Below are 20005 nucleotides of genomic sequence, written 5' to 3'. Positions count from 1 at the left end.
TGTATTATATATATATATAATATATATATATATATATCTATATATATATATATATATATATATAGATAGATAGATAGATATATTCTTTAAGCTTGGTTAAAATAGGTGTAAGTTTCAATCAAAAACACCTGCTGTTGAAAAAAAAAACCCTTCAAACTCAGCGATTTCCCCCTCTCATGCCTCTATAACTGTGCAGCCAACATAAATGGACATCATTTATATAAAAAAAAATACATTTTTAACACACACAGCGCTGAATGTGGAGCTGGTGCAGAGAGCCCGGAGCTTTCGGGCAGCGCGCCGGGTCTTCCTCCGGGCAGCGGCGGCCCCGGAAGTGTTTGTGAAACGGTTAAAAGCCAGTTGACGTAGGCTAGCTAGCGTTAGCCGTCAGCCGGGTTCAGTCATTGTGCAGGATGGAGGTGACACGCCGGAGTAAGTATCCACACACGGTTTGCTCCCCGGGCTTTCAGCTCACTGTACACGTCGTAGTTATGCACGACGGAGCGGTGAGCTGAGATTTGTGTTTTAAAAAAGCACCGAGACTGATCCGGAGCTCCGGTGTTTGTGCTGCTGGCTAAGCTAACTAGCTCGTTATGCGGCTGTGTGTGTGTGTGAGACACGCTAACAGACTTTCACCTTTTTACAGATTTTAAAGAGTGCTTAAACACGGTGTACACCGCCATAGAGGAGGCTGACTTTCTTGCCATCGATGGGGAATTTTCAGGTGAGCGTGTGAATGAGACTTTTTGTTGTTTTTGCAGAAATTGAGGTTGAATTAATTGATGCATTGTGAATAAATTGTTTTATTTTGAAGGTATAAGCGACGGTCCTAATGTCAGTGCACTAACCAACGGGCTGGACACACCTGAGGAGAGATACACGAAGCTTAAAAAGGTTTGCACACAGTTGATGATGAGCTGCATCCTCCTCTTCCATGAGACCTCCAGGTTTATTATTATTATTATTTTATTTAAACTCTCTTGTCTTTGTGTGTCCATCAGCACTCCATGGACTTTCTGCTGTTCCAGTTTGGATTATGCACGTTCAAGTACGACCACACCAAGTCAAAGTGAGTTTTACATCTGATATCCTAGAGGACTCCACACGTCTGGCATCTGCTCATTTAAAATGACTTTATTATGTTGATGAAACATTTTGTCTTCCAGCCACTCAATGCACTTTTACACTACATGCCTAATTCACCCATTCCTTCATGCACTGATACACTGATGGCAATGGCTGCCATGCAAGGCGCCAACGACTCACGCACCCTTCAGGAGCAATCTATCACCGTCTTGCTCGTCGTGCAGATCGAAGGAGTTTAGGATGAGATCTACCCGATCCACAGTTAGTGAACGACCCAAAATAAACGAGCCTGTGTTTTTACACTGACAAAACTATAAGTACCTAGGCTGAAATCTGAAATCCCAAAATATAAGTTTGCCATTTCATATCTGATCCATATCAGATTTTTTTTAATACCCAAACTATGTGTTTTTGTTTTTTGGTACGAGCTTCTCCTTTTGTCCTGTCAAGTCACGCTCCTGTTCAGGATTAACCTTCTGTGTCAGGTTCACGTTTGTTTGTCCTGCCTGTATCCGTGCTGTGCAGGAGAATACAAAGCGCCGTCCAAATGATGACATCTGACGTAAAGAGTGTTTTGTGATCCAATGAAACAAACAATGGCACGTAATATGAAACGATAGATGCCTTTCTTTGTGCACACAATGCTTGTCATCATATCGCACGGTCTGAGACCTAATCCCTTACTTACTTTCTTACTTACTGTGTGCCAGCCAGTTTGAGATAATTTAATTGAAATTATTTTTGGGAATATGCAACACTCTAGCAAAATATCTAGTGACATGTCGGGGTGACCCAGTCAAAAGAAGATCCCTCTGTGTAAATCATGGATCAAGGCTGGATTTTTGACAGATTTGGGCTCTAATGACGCATTATTCTGAATTATATTTTAATCGCCACACAACCAGGTAGTTGAAATACCTCGCTCTAGTTGCAATACTAGAATACTTCTAGAATAGAAAACTCTGAGGGTAATGAGAGCCCAGCAGCTTGTTTTTTAGTTTTTTTTAGTCCAGCTGACTTGAGCCTTGGATAATAAAATGTTCACACTACATATAATTAAACTACAAACGCAGGTTATTCTGAAACTCTTAACAACTGGACTGATTTCACTAACTCTCATTGTCCTGTTTCTTTCGTCCCCGTCTCTGCAGGTATATCATAAAGCCTTTTAACTTTTATATATTCCCGAAACCGTTCAACAGGACGTCCCCTGACATAAAGTTCATCTGTCAAGTAAGTCAGTGTTGCTTCTTCTTCTCCTCCTCGTCTGATGTGTGCGTGAACTGAGATGAATACTTTGAAAGTGGTCTGTCCTGAAAATGCCTCGTCAGCTTTTTTTTTTACCAAAAAATTAAATAAAATATCCCGTGTTGGCTTTTTTTGTTTGAACGTTTTTGAAAATGGAAGATCGTCTTTCTCGTTTTCAGAGTTCCAGTATCGACTTTCTGGCCAGTCAGGGATTTGATTTCAACAAGGTGTTCTGTAATGGTGAGTACAACCCAGAATGCCCTTTTTAGTCTCATGACGTGTAGTGCTTGGTATCAAATGTCATATTTAAATTCCACCCTAATTTGAGTTTATATCAGACGTTTGCATATTTAACGTCTGTGTTGGTGAATGCAGTTTCGTAGTCAATTCTTTTATTAGTTATGTCCTGATAAATGACCAAAATCTTGTTCATTTCAGTTCTTAAATGTTTAATAAGACGATGTGAAGACAGACATTTGAGAAGTTTTACTAATTTATGTATGTTTCGTAGTTAAAAAAAAACCAAAGCATTCAGTACAGAAACATTCATATTGGCACCAGTTTCCAAAATTCTGAACATCCAGCTTTAGTGTGGAGTTGGGAAATCTGTTATACTGGAACAGCTGGTGTTTGTCCACCTGCTCTTCATTCATACTTGTGACCTTTTTGTTAACCTGGTCCAGAGCTCTGGAAATATAACAAATGGTAATTCAGTCTTTTTTTGGCTAGTTCACTTTGACAGTCTGGTGATAAATCTGAAATTATTTTCATCGCTGCGACGCCTGTGTTACGATGTAGCTTACGTTCACCCCTCCAAAAAATATAACTAAACAAAAGCTACGCAGGTGTAACTCAAACTGTAAGAGCTCTAACTGAACCTCAGGTGACCACACAGATGGAAAGTTGAGAATCATGAGCTGAGGTTTTTTTGTTTGTTTGTTTTTTTTCTGAAGGAATCCCGTACCTAAATCAAGACGAGGAAGCCCAGCTGAGGGAGCAGACAGAGGAGAGGAGAAATCAACACGCTAACGGTGTAGGGACTCCATCCTACATCTCCCCATCCTCCTCCAAAGGCCCTGCACACGTACCTGATGAACACAAAGACTTCATCAACAGGGTCATGTAAGTGTTACAGCACATTCAGACTCCAGGTGTGTGTGTGTGTGAGAGACATACAACACGAAACACCATGGTGGTAGCAGCTTAGTTTTTCACACTAATATGAGGCAGTTTTCTTTCCTCGGGGTAAACTGGTCATGGCAAACTGGAAGGAAATCCCATTATTACCCCAGGATGCAATGGGAGGAAGGAAGTGTATACCCATGTGAACCTCCTGTTATTTCAAAGCCTTTTTTTTTTTCATGACTATGTTTGTCTTTTTGTGTTTTGATCATCTGTACTGGTTTCCCTGCAGAGAGAAGGTTGAAGCCCTCTTCACTAACTCAGAGAAGACTTTGGACTTGGAGCCATGTACCGGGTAATCTAGCCTTTGTCTCAAAATGCTACACCGAATTTGTATCTATTATGTAATGTCTGTATTTATCTCTTATGTTTATACTTTCTCCCTGTCTCTCTACTCCCTGCTCTCACCAGGTTTCAGAGAAAGCTGATATACCAGACACTGAACTGGAAGTGAGTGTCCCTCAACACTCTGGCTACTGTTGTTGTTTTCTCTTGGTTTCGTGGCTGTTTTTTAAGGTTTGCCTTGCTTTTACAGGTTTCCCAAGGGGCTTCATGTGGAAACCATCGAGACAGAAAAGGTAAGGACGTGTTCGATCAACCAGCTTTCAACTAAGCTTTTTGTTTTTGTGTGGAACAGTATGAAATATTGATGCGAGTTCTCTGTGTGCGTGCAGAAAGAGCGATACATCCAGGTCAGCAAAGTTGATGACGAGGAGAGGAAGAGGAGGGAGCAGCAGAAACTGGAGAGAGAGCAGGTGGGTTCATGATGGATATTGAATTGATGTTAATGTCATCGGTTTGTCTTTTTTTTATTTTGAAGAGCTTAAAGATGCATTAGTTTTGACTGTATCAAATATTTCTTTGCCTCACACTTCTCTGCTGCCAACAGGAGGAGCTAAATGACGCTGTTGGCTTCTCCAGGGTCATCCACGCCATCTCTAAATCTGTGAGTCGGCTTTTTTTTCTTCTCTCTGTAAATCGGCTTCTTAATCTTGAGTTGCACCATAATTTTGAGTATTGTTTGTTTGTTGCTGAGCGACTGTTTCATTCCACAATTACTGGATTTGTTGCACTATCGTGGCATCTTTAATTCAGAGTTCTGTTATTGTTGGCTTTGGGAAGTCTGACTTGTCCTCTAACCCATTTCATCTGACACACAGAGTAAACTTGTGGTTGGCCACAACATGTTGCTGGATGTGATGCACACCATCCATCAGTTCTACTGCCCTCTGCCAGAGGTACAAACATCTTCCATCCATCCAAACCTGAGATGGATATTTTTAAATGGCAGTTCATAGCTAGGTAATGTGATTTGTGACTTATTTATGCTGATGCCCTTTTCTCCAGGATCTTCAAGACTTTAAAGAGGTCACCATGTGTGTTTTCCCGAGGTAATATTCCTTGTTTTTGTCTTCACAACAGCTGCGTTAGACTTTCCGTGCTTTTTATTGTTTAATAATTGGTTATCTGTCCACTTGCAGACTTCTGGACACAAAGTTGATGGCCTCTACTCAGCCTTTTAAGGTAAATTATCTCCTTCAGTGTCAGAGGGGTGACAATTTGTAGCTTTAAAATAATCTCTGTCCAGCTAAAATGATTGGACATTATTAAAACGCATATCTGCTCTTTCTGGGTTCAAACTGGTAGATGACCCCAAAAACCTGGGTGACTTATTTTACCTTTGTGTTTCAGGAGTTGATCACAAACACCTCCCTGGCAGAGTTGGAGAAGCAGCTGAAGGAGACCCCGTTCAAGTCACCACAAGTTGGTGAGTACGTCAACATTTATCTGAACCAATCTCAATCTACAAAATCCTGCCAACACTTTTTTTCTTCTTGCTCCTGTCAGAAACGGCAGAGGGGTTCCACAGTTATGACACAGCCCAGGAACAGCTTCACGAGGCTGGGTACGACGCCTACATCACTGGCCTCTGTTTCATCTCAATGGCCAACTACCTAGGTAACACACACTGTCACACTGATCCTGTTTGCAAATTAAATCCTCTGGATGTATGTTGTTGTTGTTGTTGTTGTTGTTGTTGTTTTAACACTCTCTCGCCACAGGCTCTTTCTTGACTCCACCCAAAGCGCACATCCCTGCTTCCTCCAAACTGATTGCACCATTCTTCAACAAGTAAGAGACGCACTTCATTTCACGGTGTTTACTGCTAAAAGCTTCAGTAAATATATTAATACTTCTCCTCTCTGTTTTTAAGGCTTTTCCTGATGAGGATAATCGATATTCCCTACCTCAACATCACAGGACCAGATTGTGAGTGAGATGATGTAGCACAGCTGTTATGTTTGTCAGGATTGATGCTTTGGAAATGTTGCCACACTGAGTAGAAGTACCCTGTGGTACATTTCTACCACCAGGTTCACGCTCATCCTCTGAACAAGAGATCACAATGTACTCATGCAAACTAGAAAACATGGATGTAAACTGTATCAGTTTAACTTTTTATTATTTTTTTATTTACTTTGCAAAATGGAAATCCATTCATGACAGACACTAATTGAAATATATAACTTTCTTTCTTCCTTTCGTTCCTACAGTGCAACCTAAAAGAGACCATGTCCTGTATGTCACCTTCCCAAAAGAATGGAAGACCAGTGACCTCTACCAGCTCTTCAGTGCCTTTGGTGAGACACACATTTTGTCTGATAATCCTGTTTACACACAGACGTGACCTGTCGTTGTTTATATCACTCGCCTTCTTCGTCTGTTTTCCACTCAGGAAACATCCAGGTTTCATGGATAGATGACATGTCAGCATTCGTGTCTCTGAGTCAGACAGACCAAGTACAGATAGGTGAGTTTGACAGAGCAGCTGAACACACACACATGGTCATCTGCACAGAAAAAATGCAAATGTCGAAGCAGGCTGTTTTTTAACGACTTCCACTCGTCACACAGCTATGAACACCAGCCGCTATGCAGAGAGTTACAGGATTCAGACGTATGCAGAGTACATCCAGGCTAAGCAGGACAAGGAGAAGCCTGACAAGACGGTTAAAACCTGGGGAGAAGATGGCTGGGTGAAATCTCACTACACCTCCTCCACCACTGCTGGCTTTGGATATCCCAGGTACACCTGTGCTAGTATACCCTGCAAACTCTGCAGGTTTCTGCAGGTGTGCACGGTTTCTATTTTTGTCGAGGTATTTATAGTCTTTATGTTTGTCCTTCTTCTAGGGGTTTGAGGAAACGCAGCATCAGTCCTGTTCAGGGAGAGCAGGGTGCCGGAGAGTCTCTAAATACAGATGGCTGGAGTCACTACTCGTACCCGGATAGCGCAGGCAGCAAGAAGATGAAAACTGACGGTGTGTGCATAAGTAATTTCCTGCTGCAGTGTGGCAACATACACCAAGAAAAAGTACTCGATTAGAGATGGAGTTTGGCCTGAGGGAGGGAGCAGGTGGTGTTGTGAATAATTGTCACAACCAATAATAATAACATTACCCAGCCTTCCTTGAATTAGTTATAGTACATTTACGATAACTCCATCATTCATGCAAAGCGGGTGTCTCTGTTTTTAGTCTTAACCATCACATCTTTTTCTCCAAACCATTTTTTATTTTTTTTTTATGATTTCTTTATCAGTTACTAGCCATTGGTCTAGTTTTGGAAGCCATTTTCCCACGTCTCATTTTTTTGGCCAGCACAACCCTCATGCGGTTCATCCCCCCTGATTTTATTAATGCGCAGTGAATATGTCCTGTATAAAGACGCACACTTGAGGCTCTGACGTACTGGTTGTCATTGTGTTTTCTAGACTTCAGTGGACAGGCAAACGCAGAAGCTGTCGAGAGCAAGACCTCGGAAGGATGGTTAAAGACGGCGTAAGTGAAATGGCGACCATTTATTCTGTCACTCTGATTCTGTTTGCCGTCTCTTTTTTTTTAAAATAGTTGCTGTTCCCTGCAGAGATTCAGCAGGGTTAAGTCCAGGCCCTGATGAGGAGGACGAGGAGGAGGGAAGTCCCGAGGGCACTGATCCAGCTAATGATGCTGAGGGGACGGTCACCTGGCAACAAGCCATGACGACGAGGAAAGGTCAAAAGAACAAGAAAAAGAAGTCTGAAGGTGTGTTTGAACAAGCGGTTAATAAGGCGGTAGATGATGGAAGGTGATCCTTTTTTAGTAAGACTTAAACTGTCGCCTCATAATAATCACATTTTATGTTTTGTTTACATCAAAAGTAATAAAGTGATTTATTTGCTGCACATGCATGTTTAACATTGGAGCACAAACAGGAACTGTTTGTAACTAACGCAGCATGACTTACCGTACTGTAGATCTAATCAACAGGGCTCAGGCAGAGCTAACTAACACCCAACGCATGAGGGGAAACTGAAGTGTCAAGATGTTTATCCAAATATAGAAAAATAAAAATCAACAGATGCAGTTCTATTTTTAGTCTCTAACCAGCTCCTGAGGGAAATATCTGGCTCTTTAGCTGATAAATACTCTTGTCTTCACCAGCTAGCTGCTAACTAAGCGTTAATAGTGGACTTGTTTTCATCAGATGGTCAGAAACACGACTCCAAACGACTGACAATGTTGCTCCATAACTGCTGGATTTGTAAATAAGCAACTGTTTCCTAACAAGTTCGCCGTGTCAACTTTAAAAGGTGATGATATGTCAATGTTGTGTTCACAGCTTGTTCCCCTACAAGTGACCCAAAAAACCCAGTTGATGCTGTTTTTGTTTTGTTTTGTTTTAAACAATCGGTTTCAGAATGTCCCATCAATGTGTTTCTAATATTGACACAACATTGACTCTCAATGTCTCTCCCTTTTTATATACAACACAGATAAAGTATGTGTGTAGAAAACTTGCGGACATACAGGTGTCCTGAAACATGTACAAGTACAGTGAAATGAGGGCATTCCCGAGTAGGCTAACTTATCCTGGAAATACTCTAGTAAAACCTGTAAACAAAGGGAATACAAACTAAACAAAGCCAAAGTTTCAGAAGGTTAAATGTACTAGTTGGCAAGATTTCAGTTTAAGTGTTTCATCTTTTGTTTGTCTCTCTCTCTTTTGTGCAGGTGCTGAATCTACAACGTCACTCTTCGAGGTCCCAGAAGTCTGGTAGCAAGCGGTGAGGAGTGGAGAGGCCACTGTCCCCCACTAAGCTCCAGCTCTGAGTCTCTTCATAAGCACTTGGGGCGCTCTCCTGTAAGGTTGTACATCACTGGGAGTGGTGCACGCCCCTTTAAAATTCATTCGTTCACTCAACAGCTGTGGATACCGCGTCCAGAGCTACCAGCCAAGCTACTTGACTGGACTATTGTAAGAGAGAGAACACAAGCCATAACGACAGCTGCCATATTTTGATCTTATAACAGAGGAGCAGGCAACTCTTCTGGGTAAACACACACAGAGACACACGCATATCACTAAAATCCAAACTCCAGAAAACGTTCATATATTCTGTGTTCAGACTGGAATCTGCCACCACAGCCATGCTATCACTTTGAGATCAATTTTAATAACCGTCACCTCAAATTAGTCTTATACTTTGTGAGTGTGGGTGTGTGTGTGTGTGTGTGTGAGAGTTTGTGCATGTACATTTTCGCCAGTCTTTGTATCCATGTGACTCCGTTTCATAAATTGTGAGAGAAAGTATCACTTGAGAGGTCCTATAGTTTACAATGTCTGGGTTATTTAGTATTTTAATGCAGTCAAATATTTTCCATTTTAAAGAGGAAAAAAAAAGAAACGTTCTGTCAACTTCCCCAGTTTTATCAACATATATAAGCTTATCAATGATAATGTGATGTTTATTATTGGTGGCATTTTGATCCTTCATAAGAGGTGCTTGTGTTTCTTTTTTGTACAGAATTGTTTTTCTTTACTTTTTTTGTGTTTAATGTTTTGTAACTGTGTCAACCTGCAACATTGTCAAAGTATGTTCACATGCAAAAGGTGTAAACGTTAAGATGACGTATACATTTTTGTATAAGAAAGTTTAAAAATCCTTAATATTTCCTTGGAAAGGGAAAAAAATTAAAGAATGTTTCTTAGTATCTCTGTTTTTAATGTCTTTTGTTCTCAAAACTCACACATGGTGGTCGCACTGAACTGTAATTTAATGTTTAAACACTTTTACATGCCTTTTTATATTTACTAGTCTTGTTGGTTAATAGTCATTAAATTAGCTGCACAGATACTATTCAATTTTATACAGATATGTTGAAATGAAAGAAAATAGGTTTATTTCAAGACTGGTGGGCCAAAACATGAAATATTTTAAAACACTGACAAGTTTCAAATGTAAAAATGTTTTAAAAACAAAAGGCGTAATTAATGTTGGCTTAACTCTATTTAGCTGCTTCACTTTTAGGAATCGTATCACCCGTGTTTTGTTTTTTTTGACATGCAACAGTAGGGTCAATACAGGTTTTACCAGTGATACTAATTAAGGTTTAGTTCCATTTATTTCAGCAGTCTTCCAGTGAACCAGCATGCACGGAACGGGACCTTAACTAGTATCATTAATAACACCTGTGTTTATCCTGTTTCATGTCAAAATGAAAAAAGTCTATTTAGATTTGTTCCTAAAAGTGAAATGCTCACTCATAATTATTGAAAAGACAAAGACTGCTTGTCATAAAAACTTTAATGTACAGTATCAAAATGCATAAATCTCATGTTAAATACTGCTCATAGTTAAAAATGATATAATCTGTCTTTGAGTTCAGTCACCAACTACACTTCAGCATAAATAATTTCCCCCTGGGATTATTAAAGTATTTCTGATTCTGAGATATGTGCCAAGTCTGACCTTCATGACTGAATTCATACCAAACTGATTCTGTTGATTTTACAGTGAGAAAAAAAAACTAATACCATCAGAGAAAAGTTATTTTGTACTTAAGGCAGATATTCATTTGTAGCTTTGATTATTATTTCCAGACCATAAAAATGATTTCCCAAATACTGTATTTGACTCAAACTTGCCTTAAGATACATTTACTCAATAGAAAACTTTATCATGCGGACATACAGCTCTGAGGTAATAAATGGCTATGGCACTGATTTATTTTTTTGACGCAAAAGATCAGGCATCATTGGTCTTGAAGATGTTTCAATAGTGCAGGTTTACTATCATTCCCATGGAGGACCAGGTCAGCCGTTCTCAAGTCGTTTGCTTGACCTCCATAAGGCACAAACCAGGAATGTGGCCATGAGCACTACAGCAGAAGAAAAGAGATGCTTTAGAAATATTTAACCTGGAGCAGATTTTCCCAGACACGACATGTCGACATGTCGGAGTCCTCACCTGGTGCGTCCGAGCAGAACGACCACTGACAAGGTGCCGTCTGGGAGAGATCTGAAGAGCTTCCGCAGGCGGCGGTCCAGCTTCCTCATCATGAGATCCATTTCCTGGTCCTACCAAAGATCACACATTGGAGGCTCAACGAATAATAAACAAATCACAACAGGTACGAATAACACAAATGAACTTCATTCACATGCAATGTGCTTGAATTTCATCATCACTTTGATATGTGTTTAAGTTTATGTCAAGGAAGCGAAATGTGCCACAATGTCAAAGCCAGCTTAAATCGAAAAATCTATAGCTTCACTAGATATCAGTGGCAGTCTCAAACTGTTGTATTGTCACAGTATGTTTCTTTTGATGGGATGTTATAACGTTAGAAAATGACAATGACAATCGTCTTTACCTGAGAGCTGATGTGCATGTGGCTCCTCTCTTCATCAGGATCCACTGTGGTGATTGGCGTTGTCATGGCAGCCCATGAGGGTAAATGGGGTGGAGTCAGGGATGGACAGACGAGGTAGCTTTCCTTCTGGAGGTGCTCGGGGGAGGTGAGGGCTATATGTTTGCCCTCTGAACTCTCAAACTCTGGCCAGCAGAGACACACAGAGACGTTGCATGAACTCTCCCGACACATACAGCGCAATAATCAATAAGATTTTAACTCACTTATGTGTGCATGTCTTGCATGTTTTCCAGGTTTGGCAGGCAGGACAACTCTTTCCACTGTACCAAAGTGAGCGAACGTGTCTCTGACTGTCTCCTCGGAAAGTCTGGACTTAGTGGCAGTGTGCTGCAGCCGTGTGCCATTTATCGTAGTTGAACCTTTAGCATCCAACGTGTGTCCATTGACCTTTGCAGAAATGTGTATGCAATCAGCCATACTGGGGTTTAATTTAACAGCGTAGAGGTGACTGGCGTTCAGACCGTCACCCATCAAAGCATCAAGAGTCAAATCCAGGTCCAGCATTGACTCATAAACAGGCCTCTGGACCTTAAAGGAACACACAAGCAAACACGTTGGAGATACAGGCTACAAACACACTGCTATGTAAAGGGAATAAGTAACAGAAGAAGAGTTACCTTGATGGACTGCCCCTGCATTTTAAGTCCATTCAAAGTTTTTATAGCCAGCATGGCTCCCTCCAGCAGCTCAAACTCTACCTCTGCATGAACCTAAGGACCAAACATGTCAGAAAATATATGTGAGATCAACAAAGCCAAAATCCAGAAAGAGGAAAAGAACAGATCTCGTTTACAGCTCGAGTTCAGCAGAAATTATCACCTTATCTTAGATATTCAGTTGTTATTGAGAAATATAAATACAAATATCAGCTTCTTAAATATAAACTAAAAGGATCAGAATGTAGGCAAGATATACCCTGACAGCTGAGTTCAACATCTTGATTTTTCGAACTGCTCCACAGCAACGAAACAGCTGCCTCACTTCCCTCTCAGAGAAACCTGCAGGAAACGGCCCAGCAAACACGACACACATATCTCGAAGGTTTGCACACACCTGCAGGATAAACACACTCATTAATCAGTACAAAAAAAAGAAGCTTAGACACTAAATTCATCATGTTCTGAGAAAAAAAAACAAAAAAAAAAACACCTCACCCTCTGGTACTGCTGCTCCTCTGCAGGGATGCATCTCTTCAGATAGTCAGAGGAGGAAGAAAACTGGAGCACCGAGAGGAACGGACACTTGGTCTGCCTCCTGAAAGAGGCCAACACCTGAAGGGGAAGGAATACAGTAAAGAGAGGTGGAGAAAAACAAGAGGAGAAGTTAATAGGATGGAGAGGAAAAAGAAGAAAGGCACAAGACATTTAGTGAGAGGAAGAAAAAGAGGAAGAAAAAGGTACAAATGCAGCAGCCTCTCACCTCTAATTTAAGAAATGACATTAAATCTGAAAGATATATGTTGACATTTAACATAATCAATCATAATCAAAGCCACCTCATGAACAAAAAGAGCAACTTCATCCATCTCTCCTCTCTCTGTCACTTCATTGTTCGTTGTCAAATCAGACAGAAATGCAGCTATCATCAAAAACCCAGAGAGCTGAAGATATTCACAACTGAATGTAGACAGGCATCCTGACATCTAACAGAGAGGTAAACCAACAAACCCTTTATGAGGACTTGAAATGAAAACAGATCAATGCATATTTCGTGTAGAGAACAAAGCAGATCTCGAGTGTTTCATCGGGTAAAGGTCAGGAGGGAGTAGTAGCAGTAGTAGCAGTAGTAGTAGTAGTAGTAATCATGTCTCACCTCTTTGTCAGAGTTGTGCCACATCTGATTGGACACATCCAGTTTGACGTCAGAACGCTTCCCTAAAAAGGCTACTGACCGGCCGAGTGTTTGTAATATGTCAGCGAACCTGCCCAAGAAATAAATACAGAGAAATAGTCAAATATAGTTGCAGGAAATGTGAGATAGTGTTTCCATTAGTGATAAAAGCAGCACTGGAAGACGTATTCAGATCCTTTAGTAAAGGTAGCAACTGTTATGGTCACGTGTGAGCCTTGAGGTCCTCGGCAGTATTAATTGTTTGTCTTTGACTAGGTGCCACCATATCTCAACACTGTGGTTGCCGTGGATGAAGAGGCCTGTTGCTGCCTTCCTAGTCATAATAGATAGCTTGCCGTTGATGTTCCAATCTGCGTAAACAGGCATCTGTGTCTCCAGACTAGAATATGCTGACAATAACACCTCCATGGGTAAAGACATTCTCTTAGCATTATTAGTCTAGTATTTGTGGTGTTATCTTGGGGTTTAAAGTTTATCCACCATCACGAGTTCGTCAGAATGTGAGACCGACTCAAGCACTTCTGATGAACTTTGAGAGTGTCTCTAATTCTCCTTGATCAAGCGTCAATAAATAATACAGCATAAGACATCAGAGGCTCCTGAACACTTTCTTCCTTCCTGACCTCACCATTGACCTTTGACTTCAGCAATTTCTCAACAGCAACTGTGAAAATACTTCGCTACCAGCAAAAGTCCTGCATTCAAAACCATACATAACCAAAAAACCCTATTTTCAGCTTTGGGATGATGCATTTCACAATTACTTCACGAAGGTTTTGAATTGAAGAATTGAAGAATTTTCACCTTTCACACTTGATCCTTCTGTTCATCAGAAAAATTAAAAATTCAGAAATCTCATAAACCTTTTTGTTTTAGTCGAAATGATTGTAAAGAACAACACAGGCATTTGTGGAACATTCCAGACAAAAGACAGAGAGAGATTCAGGTACACTGACTCAAACTAGGGCCACACTGAGCAAGTTAAATCTGAAAAGCAGTGAGTGTACTGCAGTGTTTTCAGGTCATTTTCAGGGCACTGAGAGGTTTTCTGTGTCTCAGGTGGTTTAATACAAAAGCTACATCTTAAACTAAAACATAAGTGTGGTGTTTTTTTGTATTGATCCAACATGGAGAGAAAAACCCAGAGGAAACACGTGGTTTACCCGACTTATTGTGGACATGGTCTGAGTAACTGAAGTGAGATGTAAAGAAATCAAAGAGGTTTGCAGGTTATATAACGTACTGTACCTGTGACTCGGTGTGGGTGCACAGTCAGGCTCCTCCACTAGTGTATATCCCCACAGCTCCTCCAAGTGAAGTTCTACAACCTGACAGTGAGCATACACACAAAGTCTTATATCAACTGTGTGTGTGTGTGTGTGTGTGCCTCTGTGTCTGTTAGAAATGTGTTACCTGTCGAGGTCCTGTTTTAATAAAGTACTGGGCCAGCTCCAGAGCTGCCAGAGCATCCTCAATGGGATTATGACCCTTTTTCTCTTCAGTTTGTATTTTCCTCCTGGGATACAAGTGGAAAATGTGATAATTACCCATGGTGGGTGAGAGACATAGAGAAGGGAGAGAGAGAGGGGAGAGGGAGACAACTTACTTCAGCACTGTCTCGGCCAGGACCTTAAGTTTAAACCTCTGTCCAAACTCTCTCCTGTACAGCAGTGAGGTGTCAATTACATGCTGGTGGATCAGCTGCAGGGAGGACACAAACACAGTACAAGTCAAAACTTCAACTTTTGACCTAAAAAAGATTGCTGCCATGAAGTTACTCTACAACTGAAGCCATTTTTGAGCTCTTATAATATTGATAAGTTTTAAATAATGACGTAGTGTCACACATCTCACTATTTACAGCATGTAAACGCTTTGTGTTCTTCCATACGGCACAGATTCAGGGAGGCATTTGCATGAAGAGACAACAGAAACAACCCGAACACCTCACAAAAGTGAACCTGACACACTAAGACAAAACAAGGAGACTGTATCTATAAGACAAACTACTTATGTTGCAAGGAAGAGGTTTGGGTTTGAAATGTCAGAAAAGAAAGACCAGACCAACAAAATTATGAGATGATAATTAACATTAAATATTCAAAATGTAATAAGAAATAGATCTTTCCATGTGGCCATTTTATGAAAACTATGTATTCCTCGAATTTGCAGAAAATGTGATATTCTGTGATATGTATCGTAATCTGGATATTAAATAAACAATATCGGGATGTGACATTTTGGTCCCTAAAATAAATATCTTTATGTTTCATATTCTGCTGGATTTGATCAGTTCAAGCCACAGATGTGCATATATATTACACTGAACATATATATGGATTTATATTTAGCTTACAACAGTGTCAGTGAGGCGGTGTGTTCAGGTCTGCTGTGTGCTCTTCTCCGTTTTAAAAGCCCTGTGTCTCTGACCAGATGGTAGTAATGGGAAGTGTTGATTAAGGGGTTGATCAGTGTCATTTGGTATTGTGAGTGCTAGGCGTGTGATGGCTCGGTTGTTCGTGTGTGGGAAGGCAGATGGGTCTGGAGGCAGCGTGTGTGTCTTGACAACAAGTCTTATTACTTATTAGGTCAGTTTAGGAAACGCACTTGTGTACAGAGCTAAGCATTCAAAAGAAAGTGCCTTTATATGCATAAAAGCTCCAGTGTTGTTATCAAAAGAATACTGTTGCAGACAGCGGTGCAGTCCACTGTATTCACAGTGTCTTTAAAGACTGTACATGATGCAGGTATGTGTTTGCTAAACACACAGATACAAAGCTTCCCCTGACCTCAACAATCCCAAAAAAAACTAAATTAGAATTTAACCATGTTCTGATAATTATATTGTTACAAGTAGAAATCAAAATGTCCATCGTAACTCACTTTCAGAGCCATCAGGTCATTGTTGAGCGAATGGCCGACCAAAACTGCGTCACTCGGCAGCAACGTCTTAAGTTTCACTTGAACGTCCCGCAAGGTGGTCGTGATTGATCGCAGCATAGCCGCAGTGATACCGGAGAACCTATCAGAAAGCAACAAAAATGTATTTTAAGACAGTGATTGATGTTGGTTATCAAAAATACAAGCTTTTTTTTTTTGTGTGTGTGTGTGTGTGTGTGTACCTGGTGAGGTAGTCGAGGATTCGGTTCTGAGGTTTGACCAGCTCGTCCAGCACACAGCTCCCATCACTGTCCACCACAGAAACACGAGTCAACTCGTATCCCTTTTCTGTCAGACACTGAAGCACAACGTTAGCACACTCATTCACTGTTGGAGCAGGGATGGGAAATCTTGCAATGATTCATCAGCATCGTGCCCATAAAAGCTATAATATGACATTTACGAGATGCTAAGAAATGCTGAATAAATCGAGATGGCACTAGAGAGGAAGGACCATGAGATAAATTAAATATAATATATAATAAAAGTTAAACTTTAATCATGGTTTAGTTTTTAAAAGTTGGAGGACAGGCAGAATACAGTTGGTAATAATGGTACCTGTCTATCATGACTGAATGGTGCATGGACTTGTTTGAAACTGTATGACTATAAGTGTGAATTAAGAGCATCTCACCATTTCACAGTCGAGTCCGTACAGAGGGCTGCTGTCAGTCACGCAGTCAACACTGTCTGTGCACACAAACTCCTCAAAGCCTGGCATCCCTGTGTCGGAAAGAACAAGAAGAACAAGAAGCGAGTCGGTAAAGATGCATTCTCTTTCTCTCTAAATAAGCTTCTCGTCTACCCTAACCGCCGTTTGAGCTTTTAGTAAACAAATCTATGCAGTCTCAGTAGTAGATGAGCGTCACGTTTTAGTGAGGACAGAGAAAACGGTAAGCCTGATTAGATAGTCAGGAGCAGAGTGGCAGAAAATAGGACCTGAAAACAGTTCATGACACTTAATTTCCTACATGATGAACTGAAGGCTTCATATAGACCCTGTTATCTGTGATTGGACCCAAAGATCCTGAGTGAAGCACCCTTTTAAAAGTATAAATAGTATTTTATATTTGAAATTGAAATCCTGTGGGAGAAGGACACTCACCTTTGACAGGAAAGTGTCTCTTGATCATCTCCTCCTGAGGGAGAACATACGCCGTCAGTCCTCTCATGTGTGTCCCAAACTTGGTGATTACTGGGTGACTCCTCAGTGCTGCAGCAGTGTACAATCACACACACACACAGACAGATAAATAAGAACAAGAGCAACAACAACAACAACAAAAAACATGATGAGAAAACACAAAACTACAGCTGGGAGATATAAAATTATTGACTAAATGTCACAATATAATAATGTGATGATATTCTGTGGATCAATATGAGAGAATTCAGGAGATAACAACAGACAGGAAGATTATTTTGACTTACAGTCAGTTAGACTTCAGACATATTTAATGATAGCATCCTTTAAAAACCAGGAACAGGCAAAGTCATGGGTTACATCATCATTTTTTTTTTTATTCATCTACCCACACTCTCACCTTTGTGTATTTGACTGCTTTGACTTTGTCTCAGAGCTTCCGATTTAGGAACTTCACTGCTGAAGATTCCTGACGCCAGGTTGGAAGTTGTCGGATTAAAGGTGACTCTCTAATCCAGCCAAATAAAAACATTGTGAATAATCATTTTCCACATTAAATAATCATGTCATGTTACATTCACGTCACCTCTGGTTACTTACAGTGGTGTAATTGGTCCTGAGGTGCTGCAGAGTGAGGTAGTGTTTGTAGAAGTGACTCTGTGTCAGACCCTCCACGATCACCACATTCACAGCTTTAATCCTCTTCTGATGGAGGAGACGACACCAACTACAAGAGACACATGGGAAGCATAAGTGGGTTAGTCTGCGGCGCAACAGGCTTAAAATAGATCATTTAGATGATCACTCGAGCACAGGGACGCCGTATAAGTACATTACAGAGAGTTATTTGATGGGAGCTGATACCATCTTACAACTGCAGTCATCACCTGGGCTGTTTAATGCCACCTGTTCTCCCCAGAGCAGCATAATGCAACAGCTCCGTCAGCTCGTTCAGTGTAATTGGTTGTTGAAGGTGGCTGAGCAGCACGGAGATCCTCGGTGAGCGGGAAGAACGCCCACACTCCGGCGTCTCCTCGCCTCCCTGCACGGTTTTTAATCTCTTGGCATCCTCGTGTGTTGTGGAGGCGACGCTCTTTCTTTTCTTTCTGTTGCATGTTGTTGGTGCTGCTGCTGCTGCTGATGGTGATGGAGGCTCCATATTAGGTTTCTACTAGGAGATAAAAAAAAGAGGCGAATTTGCACACATGTAACACATCTAATTTTATTTAGGAAGTTATAACAAGGGGGTTGAGCCAACTAGGACTGTGTATCGAAGCTGTATTGACCGAAATGTGTCAATAAGTTTGAATTTCAAAAACGGTCAATTACCTAAAGTTGGTATTAAATGGTTTAGATGTTGTTTACTTATTCTTTAATCAGATATTTCCTTGTTTAAATCATCATTTTCTTCTGTATTTTAAACTGTGTTGGCTTCGTGCTAAGACAAAATAAACACAGAGAAAAAGATCAAGAACTTCGATTTCTTCAGATCACGTTAGGGTTACCTGAGCCAGCGCTTTTAATTCAGCACAGTTCCAGGAAGAGGCAATGTCCCGAGTTCATTGTAGTTTTATTGACTCACGCTACAGGCTAATCTAGCACACAGTGATTACAGATTACATTAGTCAGAAACAGAAACGGCGTCTTCCCATCAGTGTCTCTCTGCTGAAGGATCATTAGTGCATCTCTTCTGGTTCTGCCCTACATTACACAGCTTTTGAACTGCATTTTTTGAGGGACTCTCGTTTTTTCTGGAGACATTCACCCTCACCGTGACCCGGCCATCTCTGGATGCTCTGCAGAGGCTTTTGAGCCGCTGCACAACTTGCAGATTTGTTTTACAGCTAGGAATAGTGACTGCTGAGAAAGTTATTCTCCTGACCTGGAAGTCTACCTCTCCCCCTTTACTTTGCACATTGGCTCAAGGAAATGTTGTCGATTATACAAATGTTAAAAATGCTTCTGCACAAACCTGATACATAAAACAGATTTGCGAGAACTTGACAACCTTTCTTGGCACAGTGTCACATGACCCCACAACCACAAAGACTATGACTTGCCTGGCTCTATCACTGAGTATGGTTTTTGATTTTATTCATGTATTCATGTAATTTTACCTCGCTCCTGAGACGTTAATATTGCAGAATATGGACAGAATATTTATCTTGTAAACTGTTTTTGTTTTGTTCTGCTTGTGTTAAAACCTGTAAATAATTAACTGTAAATAAAGAAAAGGAGGTGTAGGTGGGTTTTTTTTTATGCTTTCATCAAAGATAAAAACATACATCCCTCGTGCCTTATCACATACCTATGCCATGAAATAACTTTAAACAATGATATAATTTTGCAGGACAAAAACAGGAGAGACAGAGTGTGTAGAAAAACATGCCTACGGTATAATACTTAATCTAAGGTACCCGAAACATTAGCAAACATTTGGTAAACTAATATTCTGGAACATCATAACCTGATGATGACTCCCCTCTGTGCACAGACAGACACTGGATGATGGACATTTAACAGAGAACTGGACTCTTTCTCCGAATAACAATGCACATTTTATTGCACAGTTTGTATATTTTACACTGACAGAGCTATATGCTCTCTCCCTTTTAAATCAATTTATACTGTAGCCACTTAACGCTCTTTTTTATAAAAATTAGGATTGTACTGGGCTGCAGATGTTTTAACTCTTAGAGGGAGTGTATGTGTGTTTTGTCTTTTTGTTTATTTTGTGCATTCCCCTTATCTAGCATGTGTATGTTCAAGGACATGAGAAACAGACTAAAGGAAGTGT

The 20005-nt window shown here is 40.6% G+C and overlaps 2 protein-coding genes across 4 annotated transcripts in view; one reads left to right on the top strand and one right to left on the bottom strand.

Annotated features, from left to right (window-relative positions):
* Window positions 1-274: 274 nt before the first annotated feature.
* parn (poly(A)-specific ribonuclease (deadenylation nuclease)) lies at window positions 275-9333 on the top strand. Of its 2 annotated transcripts, XM_027283354.1 has the most exons (27): window positions 275-432; window positions 647-724; window positions 815-894; window positions 1002-1069; window positions 2238-2319; window positions 2514-2574; window positions 3288-3456; window positions 3749-3811; window positions 3928-3966; window positions 4052-4094; window positions 4191-4271; window positions 4406-4462; window positions 4677-4754; window positions 4864-4907; window positions 4998-5040; window positions 5209-5284; window positions 5365-5475; window positions 5580-5649; window positions 5732-5787; window positions 6072-6158; window positions 6254-6328; window positions 6433-6604; window positions 6712-6839; window positions 7292-7358; window positions 7444-7601; window positions 8044-8149; window positions 8571-9333. In XM_027283354.1, exons 1-26 carry the CDS (start codon window positions 414-416, stop codon window positions 8106-8108), a joined length of 2070 nt encoding a protein of 689 aa, XP_027139155.1. In that variant the 5' UTR covers window positions 275-413; the 3' UTR covers window positions 8109-8149; window positions 8571-9333. The 2 variants fall into 2 exon arrangements, with proteins under 2 accessions (XP_027139155.1, XP_010731915.2); XM_010733613.3 differs by lacking the exon at window positions 8044-8149.
* Window positions 9334-10313: 980 nt separating this feature from the next.
* rexo5 (RNA exonuclease 5) overlaps window positions 10314-20005 on the bottom strand; it is a 13717-nt gene continuing 4025 nt past the window's right edge. The window contains exons 2-19 of one of the 2 annotated variants that reach the window (XM_027283353.1): window positions 18096-18379; window positions 17809-17935; window positions 17609-17717; window positions 17170-17277; window positions 16699-16787; window positions 16247-16362; window positions 16008-16146; window positions 14731-14825; window positions 14538-14640; window positions 14373-14452; window positions 13086-13194; window positions 12428-12544; window positions 12189-12326; window positions 11891-11983; window positions 11477-11801; window positions 11214-11395; window positions 10808-10917; window positions 10314-10718 (exon numbers count right to left, since the gene is read on the bottom strand). In XM_027283353.1, coding sequence (XP_027139154.1) covers window positions 10664-10718; window positions 10808-10917; window positions 11214-11395; window positions 11477-11801; window positions 11891-11983; window positions 12189-12326; window positions 12428-12544; window positions 13086-13194; window positions 14373-14452; window positions 14538-14640; window positions 14731-14825; window positions 16008-16146; window positions 16247-16362; window positions 16699-16787; window positions 17170-17277; window positions 17609-17717; window positions 17809-17935; window positions 18096-18367 — 2367 coding nt within the window. In that variant the 5' untranslated portion in view covers window positions 18368-18379 and the 3' untranslated portion in view covers window positions 10314-10663. The remainder of the gene's footprint in view (window positions 10719-10807; window positions 10918-11213; window positions 11396-11476; window positions 11802-11890; window positions 11984-12188; window positions 12327-12427; window positions 12545-13085; window positions 13195-14372; window positions 14453-14537; window positions 14641-14730; window positions 14826-16007; window positions 16147-16246; window positions 16363-16698; window positions 16788-17169; window positions 17278-17608; window positions 17718-17808; window positions 17936-18095; window positions 18380-20005) is intronic. The other variant, XM_027283352.1, reaches the window with a different exon arrangement.

Source organism: Larimichthys crocea, chromosome X (genome assembly GCF_000972845.2).
Source record: "Larimichthys crocea isolate SSNF chromosome X, L_crocea_2.0, whole genome shotgun sequence".
NCBI classification, from domain to species: domain Eukaryota; kingdom Metazoa; phylum Chordata; class Actinopteri; family Sciaenidae; genus Larimichthys; species Larimichthys crocea.
Note: the sequence above shows the minus strand (reverse complement) of the source record. Positions and strands in the feature narration are given on the sequence as shown.

Bases quoted from the DNA above. Each gene is read 5' to 3' on its own strand.
- parn (XM_027283354.1), top strand. The intron at 4,755-4,863 runs GTACAAACATCT...CCTTTTCTCCAG, and splicing joins TCTACTGCCCTCTGCCAGAG to GATCTTCAAGACTTTAAAGA. The intron at 4,908-4,997 runs GTAATATTCCTT...GTCCACTTGCAG, and splicing joins ACCATGTGTGTTTTCCCGAG to ACTTCTGGACACAAAGTTGA.